Source organism: Strix aluco, chromosome 5, assembly GCF_031877795.1.
Source record: "Strix aluco isolate bStrAlu1 chromosome 5, bStrAlu1.hap1, whole genome shotgun sequence".
Classification (NCBI taxonomy): Eukaryota; Metazoa; Chordata; class Aves; order Strigiformes; family Strigidae; genus Strix; species Strix aluco.
Genome location: NC_133935.1, coordinates 18472524 through 18496059, shown reverse-complemented (window position 1 = coordinate 18496059; position 23536 = coordinate 18472524). Strand labels below are relative to the sequence as shown.

Below are 23536 nucleotides of genomic sequence, written 5' to 3'. Positions count from 1 at the left end.
ATTAAATAGTGACCACATCACTTTTCTCATGTGCCCATTGCCCTAAATCTAAATCAAGGCAGATCAAGAGTTTTTGCTCAGAGTGCTGCAACTCTCACTGGAGAATTAACTTGACAAGGACCATGCAAGCCTAAACAGCCAGACACAAGATCAACCAAGATCCATCAACACATCTGAGCTTTTGGAATCATACTTCCAAGTTCGGATGGAAATTTTCTCACTACATTCTACTGCTTTATGGTTCTTTACTAGCCAGTTGTGGGACGACTTCTGAGCAGTCATGATGAGATCATATAGATCTATTAGTACTCAAGTAATTCAATTTACATTCTCCTTTCAAGCCAATACATTGCAAGTTCTACCAGAAGAAGAGCTTATTATGAAAGAAGCCTAGATATTTTGGAAATCACCTGCCTAAGAGTAAAAGCAATTCAAAACTCTGGTTCAAAGCTGTGTGGGTACAGATATGTCCAAACCATCCACGTAAGCCTGAATTAGTTCCACGAGTAGGATATGGGATGGATGTAAAAGAAACAAGCTTTAGAAAACTCTTTTCTCTTAGGATATTATTGATAGCAGGAATAATTAATAAATAGATATTGGTTTATAGGTTTAATTAATAGAGCACAGGTGCTCTAGGAACAATATTGACAGTTCGATGCAGTATGCACAGGTGCTCTAGGAACAATACTGACAGTTTAAGCAACTTAGAAAAGCTAGGTAATGAAAAGCTAGATATAGATTAAGTATATGTTAAATAGAACATTTTGAGTCTTTTCTCAGAAGTCTAAAAGTGAATTATGATGAAGATTGTTCAGAAGATAAGTAACCATGATGACCGAAGACTGCATCAGCGAACAGTGGTGTCCGAAGAGGAATTAGAATGGCACGATAAGAACTAGCCGAAACTGTGGAATATAATGGACTTTTGAAATGGATGATGAATTAAGAGCTGAAAGTTCCTGGAAAATCATCAAAGACTCTTTGTATTGTATGTTATATCATATATATAGAGGGTGCTTTTTGTTAGCTGTTGCCACTCACTGAGGTGATGGCCCAACTCTGAGTTGTTAATAAAGCAAGCCTAGAGGTACCCACAGTCTGGTGAAATCCTTTAACAATGGACAGGAGTACCATCTTTGAGAGGTATTTCCTAAAAATATTTCTGAATTAGGTGAGGATTTCCTAATACATCAGATTGATAATGCTTGAGATAGCATTTCATTATGTATGCATATTTACTGCAAAGAATGTGAAGGGTTTGTTTAGAGTATGCAAGGATGTAACATTACTATACTGCAATAAAATTAAGGTGAACAAAGCAATTCACTGTCATGAAATACTAAAAATTATATTGAGGAAAATATTAGTTTACTGAACAAGATTTATAACCTCACTAATCTGCTCTAAACCCTGGTTTCCAGATTCCCCTATTTCTCCCCAAATTTCCCATGGATATATATAAAAAGGTAGGTCTTTCCACAAAAACTTAAGCAAAGCAAAGTTTTACATCATTCTTCATTACAAAAAAGTGACAATTTCTAAGCAAAATTTTAGGCATTTTCCATAGTTGCATACATCAGAAACCTCACTTTTATGCTATTTACATCCTTATAGCTAAGTACTAGGAAACTTAGCTGCCCTAGTTCCTATTCAACCTTCACATTTGAAATAACAGAATGGCAAAGCCAAGTTCTGTCAGGGCTACACAGCACCTAGTTCATTCCAGTTTTTTGCTAAAAATCATCCATCTGAATTGCAGTATCCTCCAGAAAAGCAGGCATCTCCTAATTAAACCTTTTACTTAATATAACACAGAACTCAAACCATTAGAGAAAACAAGTGCTGCTTCAGGCTTCTTAATTCTGTGAAGTCAGGTTTTACTGCTGCTGCTCCTTCTAAAAATTATCTTTCTGCTTGCAAACGTAAGAACACAAGAAAATAACAAGAACACAAGAAAATAACAAGAATATATACATGACTGTTGAGATATCACAACATTTGTATGGCTTAAACATTTCTACGAAGTTTTGTTTTACCTGTCCTGAATATTCTTCCTGACAATAAGGAAGTAAGATTTAATAAGTCGTTCAATCACTTCACAATCTCGTTGCTCACGGGCAGAAAGTTTGCGTGCAACAGGTACAGGCTATGTAAAAAAACCAAAACAAAACACCTCAGTTTACCAATTCTGCTCATTTTCATAAGTAAATAAAACTCAAACTGTGGAGTCTAAAATAAACTATTGCTTTTAATCTCAGTTTGATAGATGTAACTTGTCCTGCAACAAACCTCTTATTCTTCAGAAATAAAAGACGAAATCCAGATCTGTGAAACAAAGGTCAGAGGGCACCACTGCTAAATTTTTTTTAAAAGCTCACTAAAGGAACTAAGCTCTCCAAAACACTTAAAGGAGCTCCATCTACTTTTAACTTAAGTAGTTTTTAATGATTCTTTTCCTCTAATATAAAAATGCCAAAAAAGAGCAGGAATTTGAGTTGAGACATGAGCTAAGATTTGTTTCTGTACAAAGAGAAATCTAGACAAGGAGTTCACTTGCACAGGAATTTGTGAACGGAAGCCAGTTATCCCAAATAATAGGCTGAAATGGGGCGGGGAGGGGGGAGAAGGACTGGGCAAGCAGGAAAGCAGAAGAGACTGACTAGAGCTCCCTGTCCCTATAGTGTTAACTATTTACAAAGATATCATATATTAGTAGCAAAGTTACAAGGTCTGGAATTCAGATCTTTTCTTTCCTGAGCCTGAACTACAAAGGGGAGGTATTTGTTCTTCAAGACTCACCACATCTAATAGGTTTACAGCATGTCCTTTTTGAGGACTAGCAGGTAGGGCTGCAGCTGGCTTGGATTTTTCCTCTGCCGACACCTCTTCTGATTTTGAGGGTTTCAGCATTCCTCTCCAGTTGCCTGTTCCAGGCTCCTGAGATGTATCTCCCACTCCAGGAGCAGCCTGCACAAACAGCACATTGAAGAAACATTGGAGTTAGAACTTGGGCACTGCAAAGCAGTGTCTGATCAAATCTGTTATTACTGAGCTATAGGTAAGACTCACTAAAAATGAGATTTTCATATGTATATTCCCTTCATTCTATTCTTCACATTCCCCACCTTTGTTCTTCCTTTGCTGCTTACAGCTGACACAAAGTACCAACAAAATGAAAGCTTTTAAAATTTGTATTCTTCCTAATAATGGTGTGAAAATGCCTCACAGAGAAGCTCCCCAGCATTTTAAGGGTCTACAAATCATTTCTGAAATATGGAATGGTCTTCCTAAATCATTTGGCTTTTACCACTTTTACCATACATCCTTGGAGCAACACAACCTATACTATCAGGATCATTCTGAAAGTATGTTTTGAAGATCACCACCACTCTTTGAAGACTTGAATTTAAATTCTTTGGTATTTTATTGAAATATAAACTGAAGTTTCTTACAGTATCAGCTAAAAAATACACATATTTATGTTTCTGGGTACCACAGCTATGAACGTATTTGTGCTGCCTTCAAAAAAGCCTTCAAATTACAGAAGGCTTTTTTTGTACCAAATCAAAACAAAAATCTCCATCCTCTGGAAGTGAAGATCAGAGTTTCTGGGAAGTTCCAGACAAAGACACTGATCTCCTGAGAAAAGCACATAACACCCAAGTCTTTAAACATTAGGAATCACTGGACAAAAGAAATATTAGTAGATGGTATCCACCACATTAAATTAATAAAAACCCAGTTTATTTTGATGTGGAACAGTAGTAATTTTTATTTTATACCTTTCCATAAGCCTAGTATCCACGCTATTTACTCCTGTGCTTTAGAATCTATTGCTGTTTGAAAAACATTCAAGGTCATTCAAGGCCCTGAACTACTACTACTACTAGTAATTGTCTTGTTTCAGATAGAGAAGGAAATAAGCTAAATTTATCTATTGTGTTTACAATTAAAACACCACAGGATGATCTTGAGTCTTAAATAAAGAGTGAGAAACAAAGCATGGCGAATAGAATACCAACAGTTGCATACTAGGAAGAAACCCAGCTAAACTGGGCACATCAGAAATTTTCTTAAAACTTCACAACTGTACAGAGGCACTGCAAAAGGATACAGTATAAAAGCTCAAATCAACCTCTGCTAATAACAGAGCCACTGATGAGGAAGCTCCGTACATTATTTCTGATTGCAAGATAGCTACTCAAAATGGCAAAAATCCCTCTGCCACTCTCATTCAGTACTACTGTGGAGCCTGCTCTATCTCCAAAGCAGTTTCAAAAACAAAGCTACATTCTTTCACAAGAAAAAGTGTTGAGTATGTGCCACCTAATAAAGGACCGGTTTTGTGGGAAACACGAATTAAACCAAATTTGGCAGTATCCTGCAATTTCTTAAGTCACAACAGTATCCTCACAGCAGCTCTTGATTTCTTTTTAATGTTTGCAGTATATCAGAACCTCTAATGACAAAAATAATAGTTAAAATTCTACTACTGACTAGATTTTGACTGTAACTACTTTGTTCAGGACAGAAATGTCAGCTTTGCACTAGAAGCTGAATGTGCACATGCAATGAAGCAGAAAGCCTGAATCCTCTTGGTACTCCTAATACACAAATTTGTGACTACCCATCTTTTCTGACTCCAAGTGAAAGCAATTAGCAAAAAGAGTATTTACAGTAATGAGCTGTTATTTTAACACCTAAAGTGTAAAAAAACACTGCAGAACACATTTCACAAATAAGTAAACCAGAGATTGAACGATTATGTGAAACACCAAGAAGGAGGTTCAGTTTGAACAAAGCCTAGAAAGATTCCCTGCAGGAAGCAGGAAACTCACATTTTTTAGCTTATCTTCTGTCCTCCTTCTTTAACTGTCAACACATTAAAAACATGCAGTTTAACAACCATGCTGAACACTTTTGCTTACAATACTGTTGCACCAAACAATCTACTGACTACAGTTTAAGACAAATTATGCTGCATACTTGCAGCACAATATATTGTATCCAAGGGTTCAAACAGAAAGCAGTGACTCTGCCACCTACTGGCACATACTTTGCCACCTGCCACTGCACATACTAAAATCCGTAATGCCAAGCAGTCTGTAGGGTGTACTGTGTCAGTGACAGAGCACTAAATACAACTGCTTTCCATAATACCTGGGGTGCACCACAACAGAAATGTGCATGCAGTGCTTATAGGAAAAATCAAGACAGACCTTGCCATCAGCCTCAGCAGAAGCAGCAGTAACAGTCTCCTGGGAAGCAGGTGTCAATGCACCTGGAGCTTTAGTAGACTAAGGAAGGTAAAAAATGCAGGGAGGGAAAAAACAAAAATTCAACTGAAGACCACCAAATCTACCTAGCAAATTTCATACACTTTTACCTACTAGCATCTTTAAAAATCCAGAAAGGAAAATACTTTGAATTTGCAAGCAGAACAGTAATATAAGCAGAAAAAGGAAGAAAAAAGCATCTCCAAGACAGTTAAGAGACTTTTGGCTTATCTGGCCTTCAATTTCATTTCAGCTCCTACACCGATGATATAAATATGAAGTCAATAAAAAGAAGGATCAAAGAGCACTGAAAGCAATCTCTAGATAGCTACCTTAAATTCCCAGTTCATCCATTAGCTGGCTTCTACTGATTAAAGGCAGTAATATTAGACACATTCCAGGACTTTGTCTCACTTTTTAATCTTATTTAGATTAAATTAACCTTTTTTTTTTTTATATTTAGACTTAATGAACCAATTTCTATCAGCTGTATTAATTCCCATTACAATCCGTGAGGAGCTTAAACTATATTTTGTGTATTTCGACTCTAAATACTTCACATAATATTAAATACCTAACTGTCTAAAGTTTCAGCTGATTATCAGACCATTCATTTCTACAGCCAAGCAATGTTCTCCATGACATTTCATTCTTCCACCCATGTACTTACTTGTCATTGAACTAATCCCAAAACCTGGTAAAACTAAGCAAGCTCCAGAGACAGAATACATCACTGGATAACAGTGACCAACTGAAATAGTCACTTCCATCATCTTCTCTCCCCCAAAAAAAGCAAGACTGCAATAAATTGCAGTTTTAAGAGTGACTTAAAAAACCCCCCACCAATCACCAAGTCACTATGTTGGCACACTGAATAGTTTAAAATCACTTGTTTAGTTTTGAAATCAGTGTCTCAGCCATAAATTTAAGCATGCAAGTTCTGACTCCATCTTTAACAACTGCAGTCATTTTAAGCCTTACCTCAGATGACATACAAGTAATAAGTGCAATATTAATGTAAATTTATAGACAAATCTTCAGAAATCCCAGATTTAAAGACTTGGCCAAAACTTCACCTTTGGAAGAATAACATTCCACTTCTGTCTCATGAAGTTGAGAGAAAAAAAGTCAATACCTGGATGCTCCCAAGTCTGTTACTAGGGCAGCATATCAAAAGTTCCCAATACTTAGATCGGATCAAAAGAGAATGCATTAACTTTAAATTAATAAATAAAAATCAGCACTTACCTTGTCTCGTGGCACAGAAGAAGGCAACTCCCGAGCTAACCTGTTACGCCTTTGTTCCTTTAAAAACAATCCAGCAAGACCTCAATTATGTTGATACTCTGTATCAACACATGCAAGATTCATATTTTACAGATTACTTACATTTTAGAGACAAACACTATTAATTTCATCTCATCCAGTGTCATGTAGTCATACTATGATTCTATGAAAACCTCAATTATTTGGATAAAACTACTCTGATTACCTGGTCAAAAATAAATTCTCAATATAAAAACTTTTGCAAAACTTAATTGCAACACACTCCATAATCTAGAGCCTTTAAAAAACAAGATCAGAGCCACACAGTTTGGCTCAGCATAGATACCATACAGCCCTCATTCAGCTTTAAATCTTCAAAGTAATCTAAAAGGATTTGATTCTGTGGCCAGCAGGGTTAACTATGATTAGCCCAAAAGGAAGGAGGAATTCACTTTATAGCAAAACAGAATTTGAAACAGTCAGGACAAAGATTTTTCTTGAAATTAAAAACTGATTGTCCATTGAATAGGATAAAATGTTTTACATGCTTTGTTTCTTCAAAAATTTCAATGTCCTGTTCAGGAAAATGTTGGAAAGACCTCATTTAAGTAACACATGATAATACAATAATCTCGTATGTTCAACTTCACAAAGTCCTAATTTTTGTACTCATGGCAGTTTGCATGCATATTGTTTCTGAAATAGATTCAAGAGCAGTCTACCAAGGCAAATTCAACTGCATACCCAGTCAATACAGAATTTATGTATAGAAGAAAGTAAAAGTTAGAACTAAAGAGCAGAAATGGTAAACATAATAAGCATTTAAAGAAATGAACATTACTATGAAAGAATGTTGGATAAGCAGGGAAACACAAGAATATTAGCGAGCTCTTAGCCAGATGTATAAAGTACTGCAACAAAACCAGACTGCAAGAAAGAATTGAGCAGATCAGCTGTAGGACAACTGCTTCTATAGGATGATGACAGCCACAAGTATTAACAATCAAAGCTGGGTTTGAAAAACAAAGACCACTGAAATTGTAAAGGGTTTCTGGGAGATTAATGGAGAAAACTGCCTTAGGGAGATTGAAGCACGATAACACAGAGATGCAAGAACAATGCTGAAATTAAGCAGAAATTAGAACTGGAATAGAGCGAACAATACTCATTCCTCTCATTCACGAAAGGATAATGCATTATAGCTATTGACACATTCTGTCAGAGACAAAATGCAGTTACTTCACCATTAAAGAGTATTTCACAACTATCTAAAGTTTCTCTTCCAAAGATTTCATTTAATAGCCAATACTCAATTAGGTGCCCATCTTATTTTCCAGACAGAAATATAGTCAGAATTGCTGTCAGTGAAGTATCAACCATTACATTCCTGAATATGCAATATAAATCTAACAAATCAACAGATCACAAGGTATATACCATGTTTGTAGTTGATCACATTTTTATACTTCAAAATGTAGAACAGTGGTTCAATGAAGGAAACTGAAGCATTTGTTCTTTTACCAATTATTTAGGCTCTCACTTAGAGTCAAAAGACTTTTTAAGAGAATGTATTTTCTTACCTCTATGTTGTTATTCATTAAACCACAGGCATCAGCAAAGTCTGGATGCTTGGTATTGATATAAGCTAACTCAATGGCCACTAGATTATGAACCTGCAATGCAATGTCATTCACAGTTCAAAAATTCAGTGAGTAAATCTAATGCTAGTGAAGAGCAATGACCTACAATGCTAAAAAGCGTAGTCTAACTGTCCATGGCAAAAGACCATTCTTACTGCCACAAAAACATTAAAGTTATGATCCAGAAGGCAAGAAGGGAATTCATTCATTCACTGCAATACATTCAGACCTTCAGCCATTTTGGATGTTACATCAGTTTAACTTGTTAGCTTTTCAAGCTAACCCCTCTCCAGCAATAAACAAAACTCAGCAATTTAATGAGTGTAAGCTATATAGTAATGAAGTGAGCTACACAGTCAACCTTCTGCCACAAGCCACATACAACATTTACACCAGTGAAAGATGGCTCGCTATGGGGGATAGTGAGCATACAGAACAATTTTTGCTTTTCACATCAAACATATGCAATAACTTAAAGTTTCCTCCCCAATAAGCAGCCCAAACCAGACTTTTATATTAAAACGTATTTACTCAAAGCTAGAAATTGAATTTTTAGATCTCACTAGCTAAAGGGCATTATGAGTAAAATCAACATTTTGTGTTGATTTTACCGCTGAAACACACAGAAAAAGGACTACAATTTAATTTTCATCATTGCATCCTGAACTCTACAGTAAATGCACAGCTTCTATTACAGGGGAGGGAAATATACCTACATCAGAAAGACTAGGAGATGTTAAATCCAAGTTTTAGTAAAATTCTTCTTGGGAAATTGAAACACGTGGGACAATAAGCTGAAGAGGGTTCCCCCCACTGTTTTGGTTTTTATCTATCTTCTAATACAGAAGAAGTTTCAAACCGTGTATGTATTAAATACCTAGCTATTTAACAAGTGTAAGTTAAGATTCCTTTAATAATTTGGGTTCCTGACAGTACAGAGCAAACAAAAGCATCAAGACTCTGGAAAACACACACTTTTTCCAGCAAAATTATAGTAGATGGATGATTACCATTTCATTTGTGACAGGAAGTCTTCTACGCAAAAGACAGGTTACTACTTCAACTATGGCATCGTGCAATTTAGGAAACCTCAGTAATTCCTAAAACCAACCAAAAAAAATACTGATGAGACTTACAGAATTTTTGGGGGAAATAGAGGGGAAAAAGAAGCCAAATAATTACAAGCATAATTCTAAAACATGCATTTTTACCTGTGTACTGTAATTACTACAATGCTGTATAATCCTCTGCATTTCTTCATGAACCAGCTCCACACAGCGCAAGCTAGGTTCTTCTAAACGTTTGATTTGCCTTTTTACAAGCAATTCAAATGAAACTTCAGGAACAAACAAGGCAGGACGGGGACCCTAGTTCAAGAGGGAAAAAGCTGCTAAATTGTGTATTAAAACAATATGCATTTCTAAGTAGTAGTATCTGGTGAAGTACAAAATAAATCACGTCACAGTGGCTTGCACCCAAAAGAACACTCACAACAGATCTTAAAATATGTGACTAGAATATTTAAATATAAAAGCTATAAAATATAAATAAAAATATGCCTTTAGGACAAACTGTGTTAAATAATGATTAACCAGCATCTTTAGAGAATCTTGAAGATTTCTACCTACTAATGTCACTCTAGGCTTACAACTATTAACAATTCTTTTCACATTTGTGGATCTAAGTTTAAATGAAATTTATTATAAAGGCAAAGACATTCTCTTCCTAACTTCAGAGAGAAAAGTTACCATTATTTATTTGACAGTCCTGGGCATACAATTCTTACTGCAGGGTAGGTGGGTTTTCTGTTAAGTATAATCATAATACAGTGTCACTGATCTACAGTGTTTGGGATAATTTCATTTATGACCATACAGACCAATACTTAGCTATACATAAAACATTTTTTACCTGAAACTTCCTTTTTTTTTAAATTAAATGAGCTTTAGAAACACAAAGATGTGATGTCACATATGAACAAGACATCTCTCCTGTTAGTAAATGCTGGTTTACATCTTACATTTACAGAAGGATGCACACAGATCATTTGTGCAGAGTATCTAATGCACTCCAAGTCTGAGGAATTACTGGCCATGCAGAAACCTGACTGCCTGTTCACACCCAACAGAAGACAGTACAAAAGCAGACTTACGTGTTTGACATCCAAAGTCAAGCTCTAAGGAGTGAACATTCTATATACTGCAAATTTTGAAAGTGAACTTACTCTTTTAATTCTTAGCAACACCAATTCCCATATTCACAGGAAGCCAAATCTGTCATGAACTGAACCACTGAGAAGTTGTGTCCCTTATATATAATTAAAATATCTGAATGTGTCCTAGTATATACATCTCAGACTGAGTCTTCATAACTAAGAGAAGTGCTTAATGCAAAACAAATGCAGAAGCAGCCTTCCATCACCATTTCTATAATAGCTTCAGCACAGGGATGCTAAAGCTGGGCCTGAGCTTTATTTCAGCCTGTAAGTAACAGTAATGAGATGTAAGCATTCACCTTAAACTCATTCCATCTAGGATAATGGCTGCAAATTTGGATATTGTCATTTCTCCACTTAAAATACCAAAAAGCAGGATTCAGCCTCTTCATATTAACTCATTCACCTGAGATTATTGATTCACAGGACTGAAGGAGCACAAATTTGTTGAAACCTTATCTTTAAATCCAATATATAGCAACAACACTTAGAAATACGGAACACTCACAGTAGCATTTCTAATGGCAGTCAGAATATCAATTGTGTTAAGGCCACCCAGTGGGTCAACAGATTCTAAAGTTCTTCCAAAGGTCTCATGAAAAATATAACAGATTCTGGCTCCACCACATCTGAAAGAGTAAAGTAACAACAGAAGTAGCAAACAAGAAAAGAAAGCTCTCATTGCAAACATTTTTTACAGTTACTTGGGTTCAATCATTTTTGAGTATGTTATGCTCTAGAGTAGTACTATGGCAAGTGAAAACCAGCAGGAGCCACTGAGTCAACCTAACTACTCGGCCAATATTCTAGAAAACCATTTGGTACTTACAGCTCCGAAGTCTCTATGTATTTTGCTGTTCCTTCAATAGTGTTACAATATTCTGTGGCAAATTTGGTAATAAGCTGCAATAAAGTGGCACTTTTGTCCTCAACAGGTTCCCCATAGCTGTTTAGCAGAGACTGGTACTGAGCAGCTAAAACATTGATTCTGGTTTTGAGTTCTGGCAAGCAGTCCCTGATATGATGCATCAGTAGTCTAAAAATAGAAAACAGTCCCTCATTAGAAGGGAGAAGAAGTTTCAGCTTTATCATCTGCATCAAAACAAAGATATGAGACAGAAAATAACCACCAAAGGAAAACATTTACTCAGGAAAGTTACAGTAAATTCAGAAACAGAATTTGGAATCAGTTTTCCTTAATGTATCACTGTACAGCACCAAAAGAGAAAGGAAAGGTAAAAATAAATGTTTACACATATTTCTAACACAGCAATCTATACCTTAAAGTACTGTTAAAAGCACACATTTGTTTTATTTTACACAATATGTAATACCTGTTCAGTGTTCTAGCAAGATACTTGGTTCCGTTTCGATTGGCTAGGGAAGGATACTTCTTTTGAAGAAAACCATACTCATCACGAATGGAATCAGCTACACTCTTCTTATTGTTAATATCCAATTGACTTCTGAAGTTAAAGGCAGAGTTACACGCTAGTTAATAGATGCAAAGTAAAAACAATACACACTTCTGCTTTTCTGGACAGGACATCTAACAGCTGGTTTTTGCTTTACATGCATAATTCATCTTCCTTAGACAATAAGGGGTTTTATTTGTTTTTCCATGCAGCATAGTCAACAAATCAGTATGGGTAGCAGCACAGACCAAGCAACACTTATCAAAACTACATGAGATTTGACCTAGCTAATGCAAAAAATAAAGTGAACAGTACTATAGCCATATGCAGTTAGCACTAATATATACAGTATCTGTATGATCAGTGCTAATGTGAACAGCTGACCAGAAGCATCCCCGAAGCTAAAAAACAACAGTGGAAAGAAGTGACCCTACAGTTCTTTTAGAAGTGTCCCTACTCCTTTCTAAATCAGCAGTTGGTTGAGTGGAAGAACAACTGACAGGCTTTTGAGAAGTGAGCTTCTTGCTTACTCAGAAGTTTATTTCAACATCAAATTACCTTACTCTTAAAACCGTATTCATGGTTAAAAAAAGTGAAAGCATTACTTCATATCAACACAGTTTTAAAAACATCATTAATGTGCCTAGACCGACCTGTTCACTACTCCAATGATGCCAAGTTTGACTGGAATCACCCTCCCCATGAGCACATCCATAGCATCTGTGCCAGCATCCATAAGATCCAGCTTTGTGATAACAGCAAGGGTTCTTCGACCTACCAAAAGGAAAAACTCACTCAGAGGGATGTTTTTTCTTGATTGGGGTAGCTAAAACTCCTCATTCAAAGAGCTCCTCAGACAGCTGCATGAAGTTTAATTCTGCAAACCAGCAAAGACTAGTGCAAGAACATGTAGTATTAGTCTATCTAGAACCCCCCTTATTAACAGTATAAGACAGTATTTGACAGGTACTGCTCCCCACATAGGTCTGGTTACAGAAAACGATTTAGGCATCATGCATGGTGAAATTATAGTCATTACAGATTACAACAACATTTTTGCATGCTACATGAGGTTAGAGGCATTACTAAGCACTTGTGGAGAAGACTAAGTAAGGCAGGCAGGGGACTCGCAAGTATGAGTGGACTGAATGTATTTCTAGCATGTATGTAGGACCAGATGCAATTGCAATCTGTTTGGAACTATATTTGAAATACCACTACCCACTGGAGTGGCCGCTAAAGGAGGCAACAGGCCCACTACCAGCACATTGCATCAAATAGATAGCTGAAAGCCCCAAGAGACTGAATAGCTTGAAATCCATCCACTGAAGAAGCTTTAGGGGATTTAATTTTGCTAATGTAACATTTTTATTGAATATGTGACTGAATGTTTTCCAAATTAAAAATAATCTCCACATTTAACACTGTGGAGGAAAAAGTGACCTAAATTCATTAAATAGGTAAATATTGCACATCAAAACAGGTAGGCTAACATGCACAGGATTTGACTGTGACCCTAATATTTCTTGGGCTCTTGGGTCTGAAAACATGGCAAGAACTTTTTCTTTAAAATATAACACACTTTCCGAGTCTAAAACTAAACCAGTACTTCAGCAAAATCAGTAGGTTCTTGACTTCTGAAACTTTCAGATGAATGCAAGTCAGGAAGTCTACCTACTTTTAGTACTTGAAGTTCTCATTACATACCATTATTCCTACACTACCTGCAACATAAGCTGCCACTCCAGACCTTTAAGAATTTTGGGAAGTGATCCAAAAGTCACAGCCAATCATTTTTACAGGGGTAAATTAAAAGGAAAGGGTCTGCTGCCTTGAAACAGGACAATTTGACTGAGAAGACTGCCAGAAGAGGATCTCTCTTGAGGTTATATGGCTGTGGAACCTGTAAGGGCTTAGGCAGACAGGCAAAGCAGACTCAGTTTGAAAACAATCAAGAAATGTTATACTTTATGGGAAGAAAAATTTAAGTGTACCAACACTAAATTTTAGCCTAATTTCAGTATACCTATTTTCCAAGTATACTCTTCCTACAGTGCCATTTATTAGTCAATGGTACCGATAGCACTTTCCATAAACAAGAAGCAGGCACCCAGTAACTTCAGATCGGTTTCAAAGTCATGAGGCAAATATAAAACTATAATCCTCTTTTTAGATCAAACCAGTCAGTTCTGTCACATAAATGCAGGGCACCAAAATGGTTACTGACTGTATATATTAATTTTATTCTTACTAAAAGTCACTAAACTAACAGTTAAGACAGTCAATTAGTAGCTGCAGGATGGCATATTTTCTCTAATAAAAGAACATTGGACAATAAAGCATGAAGTCATCCTCACAGACCACCGTAAACTACTAAAAATCTCAAACCCCCCAACATTCTGTAATGCTGTTTTGCTGCTCTGGAAACAGAAGTGGCTCCTGTGACTACTAAAATAGTTATTTGGCCTGTTAGTAAGCCAGAAATCTATTAGATATTAGTTCATCACAGCATTCTCTGAGTCGCAGAGACTGCAGTAGGAAGTCTTTAAGCAAATAAAATAATTGTATTCTCTAGGAAATGCAGTGACATTTGTTGCTCTTACTACTTTTTGCCCAAATGACTTCAGCTTTTATTTTAGAATTTAATTTAAAAAAGAAGTTGAATTACAGGATCCAGTTTTTCTTGCTGCTTACCATCTGGATCCACCTCCCGTGCAATTTTAAGTGCTTCTGAAGTGGCCATGTCTGTGTTAGCAGCTGTGACTGCCAGAATAATTGAATTTGGGTTGCTGATGAATTGAAGGATTAGCTCTCTTATTTGAAGTTCAATGTCCTTAGGCTGATCACCAACAGGCACCTAGAGAAAAAACAACACAGAAGTGTTCAAAATTGTGTATTTATGACTCCATGAGATCACTCATTGTAAGTTCATACCCTATACCACGGTATAAGGCAAGGTTTTCCTGCCCCTTCCTTCCCCCTTCACAAACAAACAGGAAAGAAGAGGAAGATCTTGAAAGGTATAAAAATCAAAAACACTCTCTTATAGGAATAAGAATCAATTCAAATTACTTGATACTGTTGTCAAGAAGACTTGGTATCCAAGAACCACCTGCACAACTGGCAGAGGGGGGTGTGTATGTGTGCACAGGCAGGTAAAGAAGTCATCTTGTCATCTTCATGCCACAGAAAATTATTCAGTATAAAACCTGAACAAACAGGACCTGAACATTTCTTCTAGTGTATCCTTACTTTATACAGCTTCATATGCAAAATACACATAGCAACTTCTGAAGAAGAAATGCGGAAAACATTTTCAAACTTGTCAACTACCAATCTATCTGCAGGTGCAACTCTGGAGTGCTACCTATTCTATTAAAAAGAACATGCAGCCAGCACAACACTTCCAGTCCCTCAGAATATATAGAATATCTAGAAAGAGGAAGAACTTAAGCAAATCTACTTCTTACAACAGCGAAGAGCACCAGAAACCCAAATCTTACACCAGAAGACGGTGACATCTCAAATTTGTATAATCAACTACTTAACCCGAGGAAAGCTGTTTATCTAACAATACAGAATAATGGCAAAGAGTGAACATACACTCCTTGATTCAAAATACACTGTTCACAGTGAGTCAGAAAAGAAGCATTCTGCATCTTACCTTTGTCATTCCAGGTAAATCCACAAGAGTCAGATTTACAACATTAGATGAAAAAATCTTAAGATGAATAGGTTCGGGACTGATCCCCTAGAAATATATTAATAATAAAAATTAATCACCGTACTGGAATATTTAAATGCACCCTTTAGAAAGCCAAAAGCTGTATTTTCATACTAGAAAAACATTCTTCCATCATACACCTTACAACTACGTGGTGAGGAAATAAAAGCCAGACCCATCTGTCAAGCAATTCCTTTGTCTTTGGAAGCGGCCCTGTTTTCCCCCTCAATATAATGCATAAAAGCTTTTATATTTCAGTGATTATACAGATATGCAAGAATACTCAATTTTATAATTACGCACAAAACCATTTATGGTTTTATGTAAAACCATTATAAAAACAGAAGCGAGTTTAACATGAAATTATTTTTTTTTCACTTTTATTACGGAAATTGTGAAATAAAGCAACAGCAATTCTCTGCATTTTCTTTTAGTTGAAGTCATTTATCTCACTAACACAGTGGAAAAAATCTCAAGATAGCAAGCAGCATTACTGTGTTCTTCATTAGAATAGTTCAATGCTTTTTGCTTTTAGTGGCCAAAACTGTTCAAAAAAGGTTTAAGCAGCAAGACAATCTATAGAAGACAAAGATGGACAGTGCAACATTTACCTTGTTATTTCCTGAAATCCTCTCTGTTTCATTTTCTATTTCCTGACGAATTTCATCAAAATCTGTATAGATCTGAAGTACAGAAGAAAAAAATGGTTTAAAAATCAAAGACAGCATCCACTTACCTAACTGCAAAATAATGCGCTCTTCTCCAAGACAGTGAAAAATTCTGTGACTAAGTATACAGAAAGTGAGAAAAAGTAAGAATGACTATTAGCCCTTAAGTTAATGCTAACAGCAATCAGAGCTAAAAATTACAGAAGTTAGAAGCCTGGTATTTAATCTGTTGATTACTACTGTGAGATGGCTGTTATTAGCACTTATTACCCCATTGATATCAGACAAGGTACAAAATAGTGTTCATCTAAAGAGAATTTCAAACACTTAATTCTAACCTAGCTGCAATCCTTTGAAGTTAATAAACAACATGCAGCCTGAACCTCTTCTCATCTCAAAGGGGACAAAGAACAAGAACAGAGTTTCATTTTTAAATTTTTCCATTCTTGTCAAAACTATTCTCCTTCCACCAATCCAAAATAAGTTAGCACAGCTACCCTTGCACAGGTTCCCTCTGCATTCCTCTCTAGATTTCATTCAATTTCTAGCACTGCCTAGAAGGCAGGGAAATCAGTTTGAAGTAATAAACACTTAAGTAATTCATCTGCCAACAAAAAAATTACTTTCTTCAAGCAAAGAATTAAGCTTTGACTCTCTTATTGAAGTCCTAGGTTATCTGAGTTTCTGCTTCTCCCCCCTGATGCGCATTAAGCTCTTCCTTTTCATAGCTTTCTAATAAATCTCTGAAGTGGCCAATTCTTCAGTGGACTGAAACAACTTGTGAATATGTATTTCCTTGTCTTTGCAACATCCATTCTAAATTTACCAATGCACCAAAAAAAAAAAAAAAAAAATCAACAAAATAACACAAAAGGGATTAAGATAATTCAGCAGAGTCAATGACTCACACAACAACCAACCATTGACAAATTTTCTGTCTTGAGTTTAAGAGAATGTTTTCAGAAGTTTTCTACTCAAAAAGCAAACCAGAAAATCCTCAATATTCTGGCATGCAGTATAGCAGGCAGAATAATAGCCTTTTTGGGAAAGTCAAGGGAAGAGATACAGAATTAAGTATATATATATATATATGATAGCCTACTTATGACACTGCTACTCCATCATCAGAGTAAACATACCTTATTTTTGGTGTGAAGAAATTTACCCCACTCTTCAGCATCTATCTCTGAAAACAAAGCATTGATACATGAGGAAGAGAAAGCAGATTTTCAATGACATTTTTCCAATATCCTGTTTGTTGAAAACTACAATGTGATTTTTTTTTTCCCCAAGCAGCAGGAGAAAAATTAGCCTGCTTTCTATGGTTAGGTGTTAAATAGCTCAGTACAAACACATTTACAATTCTGCTTATTTAAACACTGCATTTCATTACTCTTTTTAATTTGTCCCTCTTACACAAGGTCCACCTTCTTAAATGTGACTGAGCCAATCAGCTATCCTACCATTTTTCAAAAACGGTATGGTCCATTAAATATCAGCTTGCAACAGAAAACAAAATAATTATTAGCAATAGCTTAAAAAAAACCTGAAAAAAATACCAGCTTTTAGCATCTTTTCTTTTACCATGCAAGTGAGATCAAATTACAGCTGAAAGAAAAAGTTAGAAACACCTGTAGAACCAAAACCAAGCCAACAGAAAATATGTAAGAATTTTGCATAACAATGAAGTCTTAGGAGAACATGTCTCTTCCCAAATCTGTCAAGGACCAAACATCTTCACTCTTGTCAAGTCACCACTGATGTCCAGAATTACTTGGGGGCTACTCAAGAGCAGTCCCAGAAACAGAAAAGGAGGTTTTATCAATTCCTGCTTCATAGCACAGGCAGCTATTTGAGTCACACTGCAAGATACTCACTTTTCCACAACTAGGTTTCCAAATATTAGTGATAAGTTCCATTCCAAATTTTTAGTTTGTGGCTGCTTCCCCTCTGCTCCCCGATACAGCAACCTGCTCTAGAACAGTAGTCTACAGGAAATCTGTCCATTTGGCAAACACACTGCTTACCTACAATCATGTCATCTATAACACATTTTTTCCACTCAAATTGAATTTCAACGTACTGATCAATAGAGATTTTTCTTTAAAGGATTTGGGAATTAAAAGTGCAGGAAATTCTATGAAGCAGCAATGGCACAGAAGAAAAGCAAAAATCATCTCATTCTAATGCAACAAGGTCAGAAAACTAAAAATCAACAGATCACAAGACTCAGCAAAATAATCAACACAGTAGCCAAAGTGTAAAAGTAAAAGTGTAATCAACAATAAAGTGCCATGAAATGTATGTGGTTTAGTGTATATAAGCATGCACTTTATGCATAGGGAGAAAAAGCAAGTGGATAAAGGCAACCTTTAGAAAGGTGTCTTGGATTTTTCCATGTAGCAGGGTCTGCAGTTAAAGAGAAACAGCATTGAATGATGTTTAAGATTTTTAATCATATTTAATATAGCATTTTATTAACTTTCAGCAGCAAACTGTATTACAAAGATCACAAATGCATGCAGACAGATGTGCATGCTATTCTACTATTGATGAGAATGTGTAACATGTTAACAATATGTACATAAATAAGATCTTAAACACTGATAAATGATGCATATTAATCAGATATTCTATACGACAAAGTTTACTTGATGACTATTATTGCTGTTCATCTAATTCCAACAGCTCACAATATTTTTATCAGAGCACAGAAAACAGCACCATTAGGTTCCACAAAGCTAAACTTCTTTGGAAAATATCTTTTTCATCATTTACCCATGGCAAGAACAAGAAGAAGTAAGGAAAACTTTTTAGTGCCACTGGAAGTACTATTACTGTATGGAAAAGAAATCTGAGGTTTTGCATCAATTACAGCTGTTCTGAGACAGATTTAAGAAGAGACAACATTAGCTATCACCCTTCTGAACTTAATTTTCTCAAAATATTCATGGAAATCCCATTTAAAAAAAAACAACTTTTTATTGAAGGGTTGGTGAGTTTATAACTCTATATTTTTATGTGATGCCAGTACAGCACCATGGAAGTGCAAGAATCAAAACAAACTGGTGAAGACATTTTTTGGCACACGCCTGTTTGGCGCAAAATGCAAGTAGCACAGCAACAATCCACTCATTGGTTTGGAAGGCCTAGTACATCTGTGGAGTTATTATAATGTCTAAGTCAAAGTTTTATCATCAGTAGAAATACACCGGTTTACACGAACTGGGTCCATTAAGAAAAAAATGTATAAAACTACTTTTATCCTTACTGTTCTGCAGGCACATAAGCTATGAAGAAATCATTGTTAGTAGGCAGCTTTTGTCTTAGTTGGTAAACAGGCAAAATTACATACCAGGCTCCAAAATAAGTGCAAGGAAAGGGCTTATTAATTCCAGTTATTAAACAGGTTTAGTTTATTTACAGTTCAGAGAAAATAAAGCAAAATGCACATACAGGAAGAAACTACAGTATCTTCAAGATAGAATTGCTCATCCTCTCTTAAAAAATTGAATCTAATAAAGTAAAGACAGGCATAAAGCCAGGAAGAAAAGATACAGCAAGATAACACCACCATTACACTTGAAAGATACAGAACAAGCACTCTCCTGTTACGTCCCTCCTAGGGAGATGATGTCCTCCTAGGACACACTGTTTTAGTCTTAAATTACTGGTTTTGTGGTGGCATAGGAATTTGCAGCTAGGTACTAGGCTTAGTTCTGCATGTAAAGAAATGTTTTGGTTTAGTATAATCTATTAACGTATTTAAATACATATGAAAAGATGCATTCTAGTCAGAGGCACTGCATTTTAACTTGTTAACATCGGCAGATCAAAGGAGACTGAAAATTTTTTAAGCTTTAACAAGCACCAAGTTTGCTATATGTAACACAGAAGATTGAAGCCATGATAAATGGCTTAGTCTTAACCTCAGCCTTGGTGCACTGGGTCCAAGTATAAACTTTTAGAAGTTTCATTTTATACAGTGAGGAAACTCTTGGCCCACTCCTCTGAGGAAGTCTAAACTGACACACCTTTAATATTTGAGAAAAATTTCCCAATAGCTCTAATTTAATGCAAAGAAGCTTTTAGGAAAGAAGGAAGTATTTGCATTACTCAAAATGCAAGGATACTCAAGGCAAGGAGAAAATGTTTTAATTAGCTGACATTCAACAATCCAATGCTCTGGTTTGCATACAGAGCATTTTTTTATCACTAATTTCACTGGTAAATCAGTCTTCCCCTGGTTATGTTACTTTCTGGAAGCTTTTCAGGAAAAACTTCCAGGTGAATTAATCACCCAAGTACATTCAAGATTCAATGCTAGATAAAACTGTGCAGAAGTGACATTTCGGTCATTATAAAATTAAGTATTACAGATTACAAGAGATTATTAAAACAGCAGCTATTAAGGACAAACAGATCCTGCCTTTCACAAAAGAAATCTCCTGAATAAAGCAACAGTGTTTGCTTTTCGGGCTTCTCATATCTTGGAGTGAGACCTGCAAACTTCAATATACTGGAAAACTAGACATGATTACAGTATTCTTCTCAAGACTGCCCTCCACCAAATTGTTACTTGTCATGTCCTATACCGCAACGCTCTTAAGAAGCTCAAATACAGTACAATGCTAACTGACTTCACTTATACATGAATGTCTATTCCTAAAGCAGTAGAAATATTCTTCATACACAATGGGAGCACAAAGAAGCTGTTCAGAGTCATAAAAGGCTACCACCATAGGGGATTTATTGCAGCATGGCCATGAGAACTTTCCAAATACTAAAAAGCACAAAAATCAGCAAAGCATGAAGAATCTGACCTGTCTTCCTAGCTTTCTAGTTCCCATACCTTCACAGCTCTTGGACTCAGCAGACTACCATCTGAACTCTTTTTTCCTCCCCATGACCTCATCCTTTCCTAGCTCTCTTTCTCCAAATAAAAAAAAATAAATCCAACTTGTGAAAAAAACATGTGTACATCTTCCAATCCCTTCTGTATGTTGTACCATTTTTTCCATCCTTGATGATAACTAGATGGCAAGATCTTTTGAGTGAAAGATCTTTTTGTCTTGTGCTTCTACAAAGCTAAGTACAATGAAGAAGTCCACACTGTTTGGGAGCTAGGGGTAAGAGATTCCTATCTGAAGTAGAGAGCAAAAAGCTGATGAAACAGTGTTGATTTAGCAAGAAACATATCTGTATTAATTGTTCCTGTGTTCTATATCAATTCTATCTGTTCAGAATTTGAACAATGTTCAGCTTCTTACCTTGGACAAAAAAACCCTATAAACATTTCCTAACTGACCATTCATATGCTCCCTCCTCTTTTCTATTTCCTAACAAATGGGTAAGCTACCAGCATAGGTCTTAGCTACAAGACCAATTTAATAATTCACAAGACCAGGCCCAGTTCTCTCATAAACACTGCTTCTCTTGCAATTTGGTAAGAGAACACCACACAGTGTGGTATCACCACAAACACACCATATGTGCTGAATCACTAGAGGCTAACAATAAACAGCAGAAGTATAATGAGAACATTTCCTTCACACCAAACCACACACATCTCTGCAGTCTCAGAAGTATCAGTCTGAAATATCATGTTGTGAAAACACGGCACTTCTTCATATTTAATGGAAAATTCATCTCTCTGCTATTTTCTGACTCTCGATTTATTGCAGTGACCACTGTACAAGGCTATCGATAGCTCATCAGTGACTCTGAGGAACAGCAGAGATGATCTTTAATGTTGCATGTTATAAAATCAGAAGCTAGTTCAAATGTCTGGCTGCCATTCTTTCTCAACAATCTTTCCCAATGTGCTCCCAAGAATCAAATTTTAAAAGAATAAAAAATTAAAGCCAAAACAAAATAACCCCCAAACCAACCAAACAAAAACCCTACATTGATATGAACCGATATTCTTTGGCAGCTCACATGCATCAGAAGATGTCAAGATTAAGCTATTGGAGAGACACCATCTTTTCCTTCATAGGACAAGGCAATTGTCCATGCTTAAACGAATACCACAGCAATCCAAATTGCTTTGTGTTAAAAAGAGGGAAGCTTTCTGGCTGCAAACACTCAGTGGTAAAATGTAAGTTTGTAAGAACCACAGACTAGTGCTATTCTTTAATGGATGTATTTATGTGTAATACCAGCACATATCTAGAGCAAGCCTTAGGATGGGTAAAGGTGACAAGTCACAAAACAGTAATCGCAAAACAAAGAGGCAGTTGCATGAAAGTATCTGTGCACACAGAGAGTTTATTCCCAGCACATTTAGAAAGCAGCATGCTGAGACTGATATTCTCTTGTCCAGTTTGTAAAGAGGAAACCCCTGATATGGAGAAAATCCTTTTCTGCAAGACTATGTATAGATTTCCCTCCTGGAAATCCCAAACACATATGCAACGCCACCTCAACATCCACCTCAACATCCACCTCATAACGAACAAAAATATGACCTGTGATAGTATAGTGACTTATTACAATGTCAGACAGCATAACCAGGATAAGAGGTTGACATCTTTTTTTCTTTCCAAGCTACCTGATCCCATCTTCTCAGATGTAACTCCACAATCTGTACTTATGCTAAACCAGATCAGTGACAGAACTGCAATTTGCCTGAATTTTGGAGGGAGAAGAGAGGTATTTCCAACGCAACTGGTAAATCTTAAAGGTCTGTCTGTCCTTACCAAACAAGCCCACACCTCTCTCAAAGGAACATCAAAAAGAGATTAACATGTACATCTTACATATTTTTTTTTCTTCCAAAGACCTAAATGGGCCTTACAAATATTGTTAGCCCAACATCCTCATGCAGTATCACTATCCCACTTTAAATTTAAAATCTGAATCCCCAGGTCAAATGCAGAAACATCAAATGCAGCTACAACAGAAAGGCTCTGCGTTGACTCAGAATACTCTAATTACAAAACCATCTTTTCTACCAGTAAAATTGCAGAGCAGAACAAAATCATATTTTATCCTACAACTTAGAATCAAAGCATTCTGAAAAGTACTAGAAACTATACACTGCACAATGCAAATAACATAAAAACCACATTTAAAGAGATCAAATGTGCTATTTCTAAAAGGTTGCCCAGAGACTCTCTGAATTCTCCACCCTTGGAGCTTTTCAAGACCTAATTGAATAAGGCCCTGAGCAACCTGGTCTTGAGTTCAGAGTTGGCCCATTTTTGAGGAGGAGGTTGGACTAGAGATGTCCTGAGATCATTTCGAAACTCAGTTGTCCTACAATCCCTCACAATCCAGCGCACCCTGGATCTCACAGTAAAAGTTCTTAATTGTTACAAACCTGAA

At 36.2% G+C, this 23536-nt stretch overlaps 1 protein-coding gene across 4 annotated transcripts in view; it reads right to left on the bottom strand.

Annotated features, from left to right (window-relative positions):
* DNM1L (dynamin 1 like) overlaps nt 1–23536 on the bottom strand; it is a 42550-nt gene that overhangs the window by 6522 nt on the left and 12492 nt on the right. The window contains exons 3-18 of one of the 4 annotated variants that reach the window (XM_074826255.1): nt 18578–18616; nt 17347–17393; nt 16151–16222; nt 15480–15566; nt 14510–14672; nt 12469–12589; nt 11735–11866; nt 11230–11436; nt 10909–11029; nt 9397–9552; nt 9196–9285; nt 8126–8218; nt 6528–6584; nt 5223–5300; nt 2803–2970; nt 2040–2149 (exon numbers count right to left, since the gene is read on the bottom strand). In XM_074826255.1, coding sequence (XP_074682356.1) covers nt 2040–2149; nt 2803–2970; nt 5223–5300; nt 6528–6584; nt 8126–8218; nt 9196–9285; nt 9397–9552; nt 10909–11029; nt 11230–11436; nt 11735–11866; nt 12469–12589; nt 14510–14672; nt 15480–15566; nt 16151–16222; nt 17347–17393; nt 18578–18616 — 1741 coding nt within the window. The remainder of the gene's footprint in view (nt 1–2039; nt 2150–2802; nt 2971–5222; nt 5301–6527; nt 6585–8125; nt 8219–9195; nt 9286–9396; nt 9553–10908; nt 11030–11229; nt 11437–11734; nt 11867–12468; nt 12590–14509; nt 14673–15479; nt 15567–16150; nt 16223–17346; nt 17394–18577; nt 18617–23536) is intronic. The other 3 variants (XM_074826257.1, XM_074826256.1, XM_074826258.1) reach the window with 3 other exon arrangements.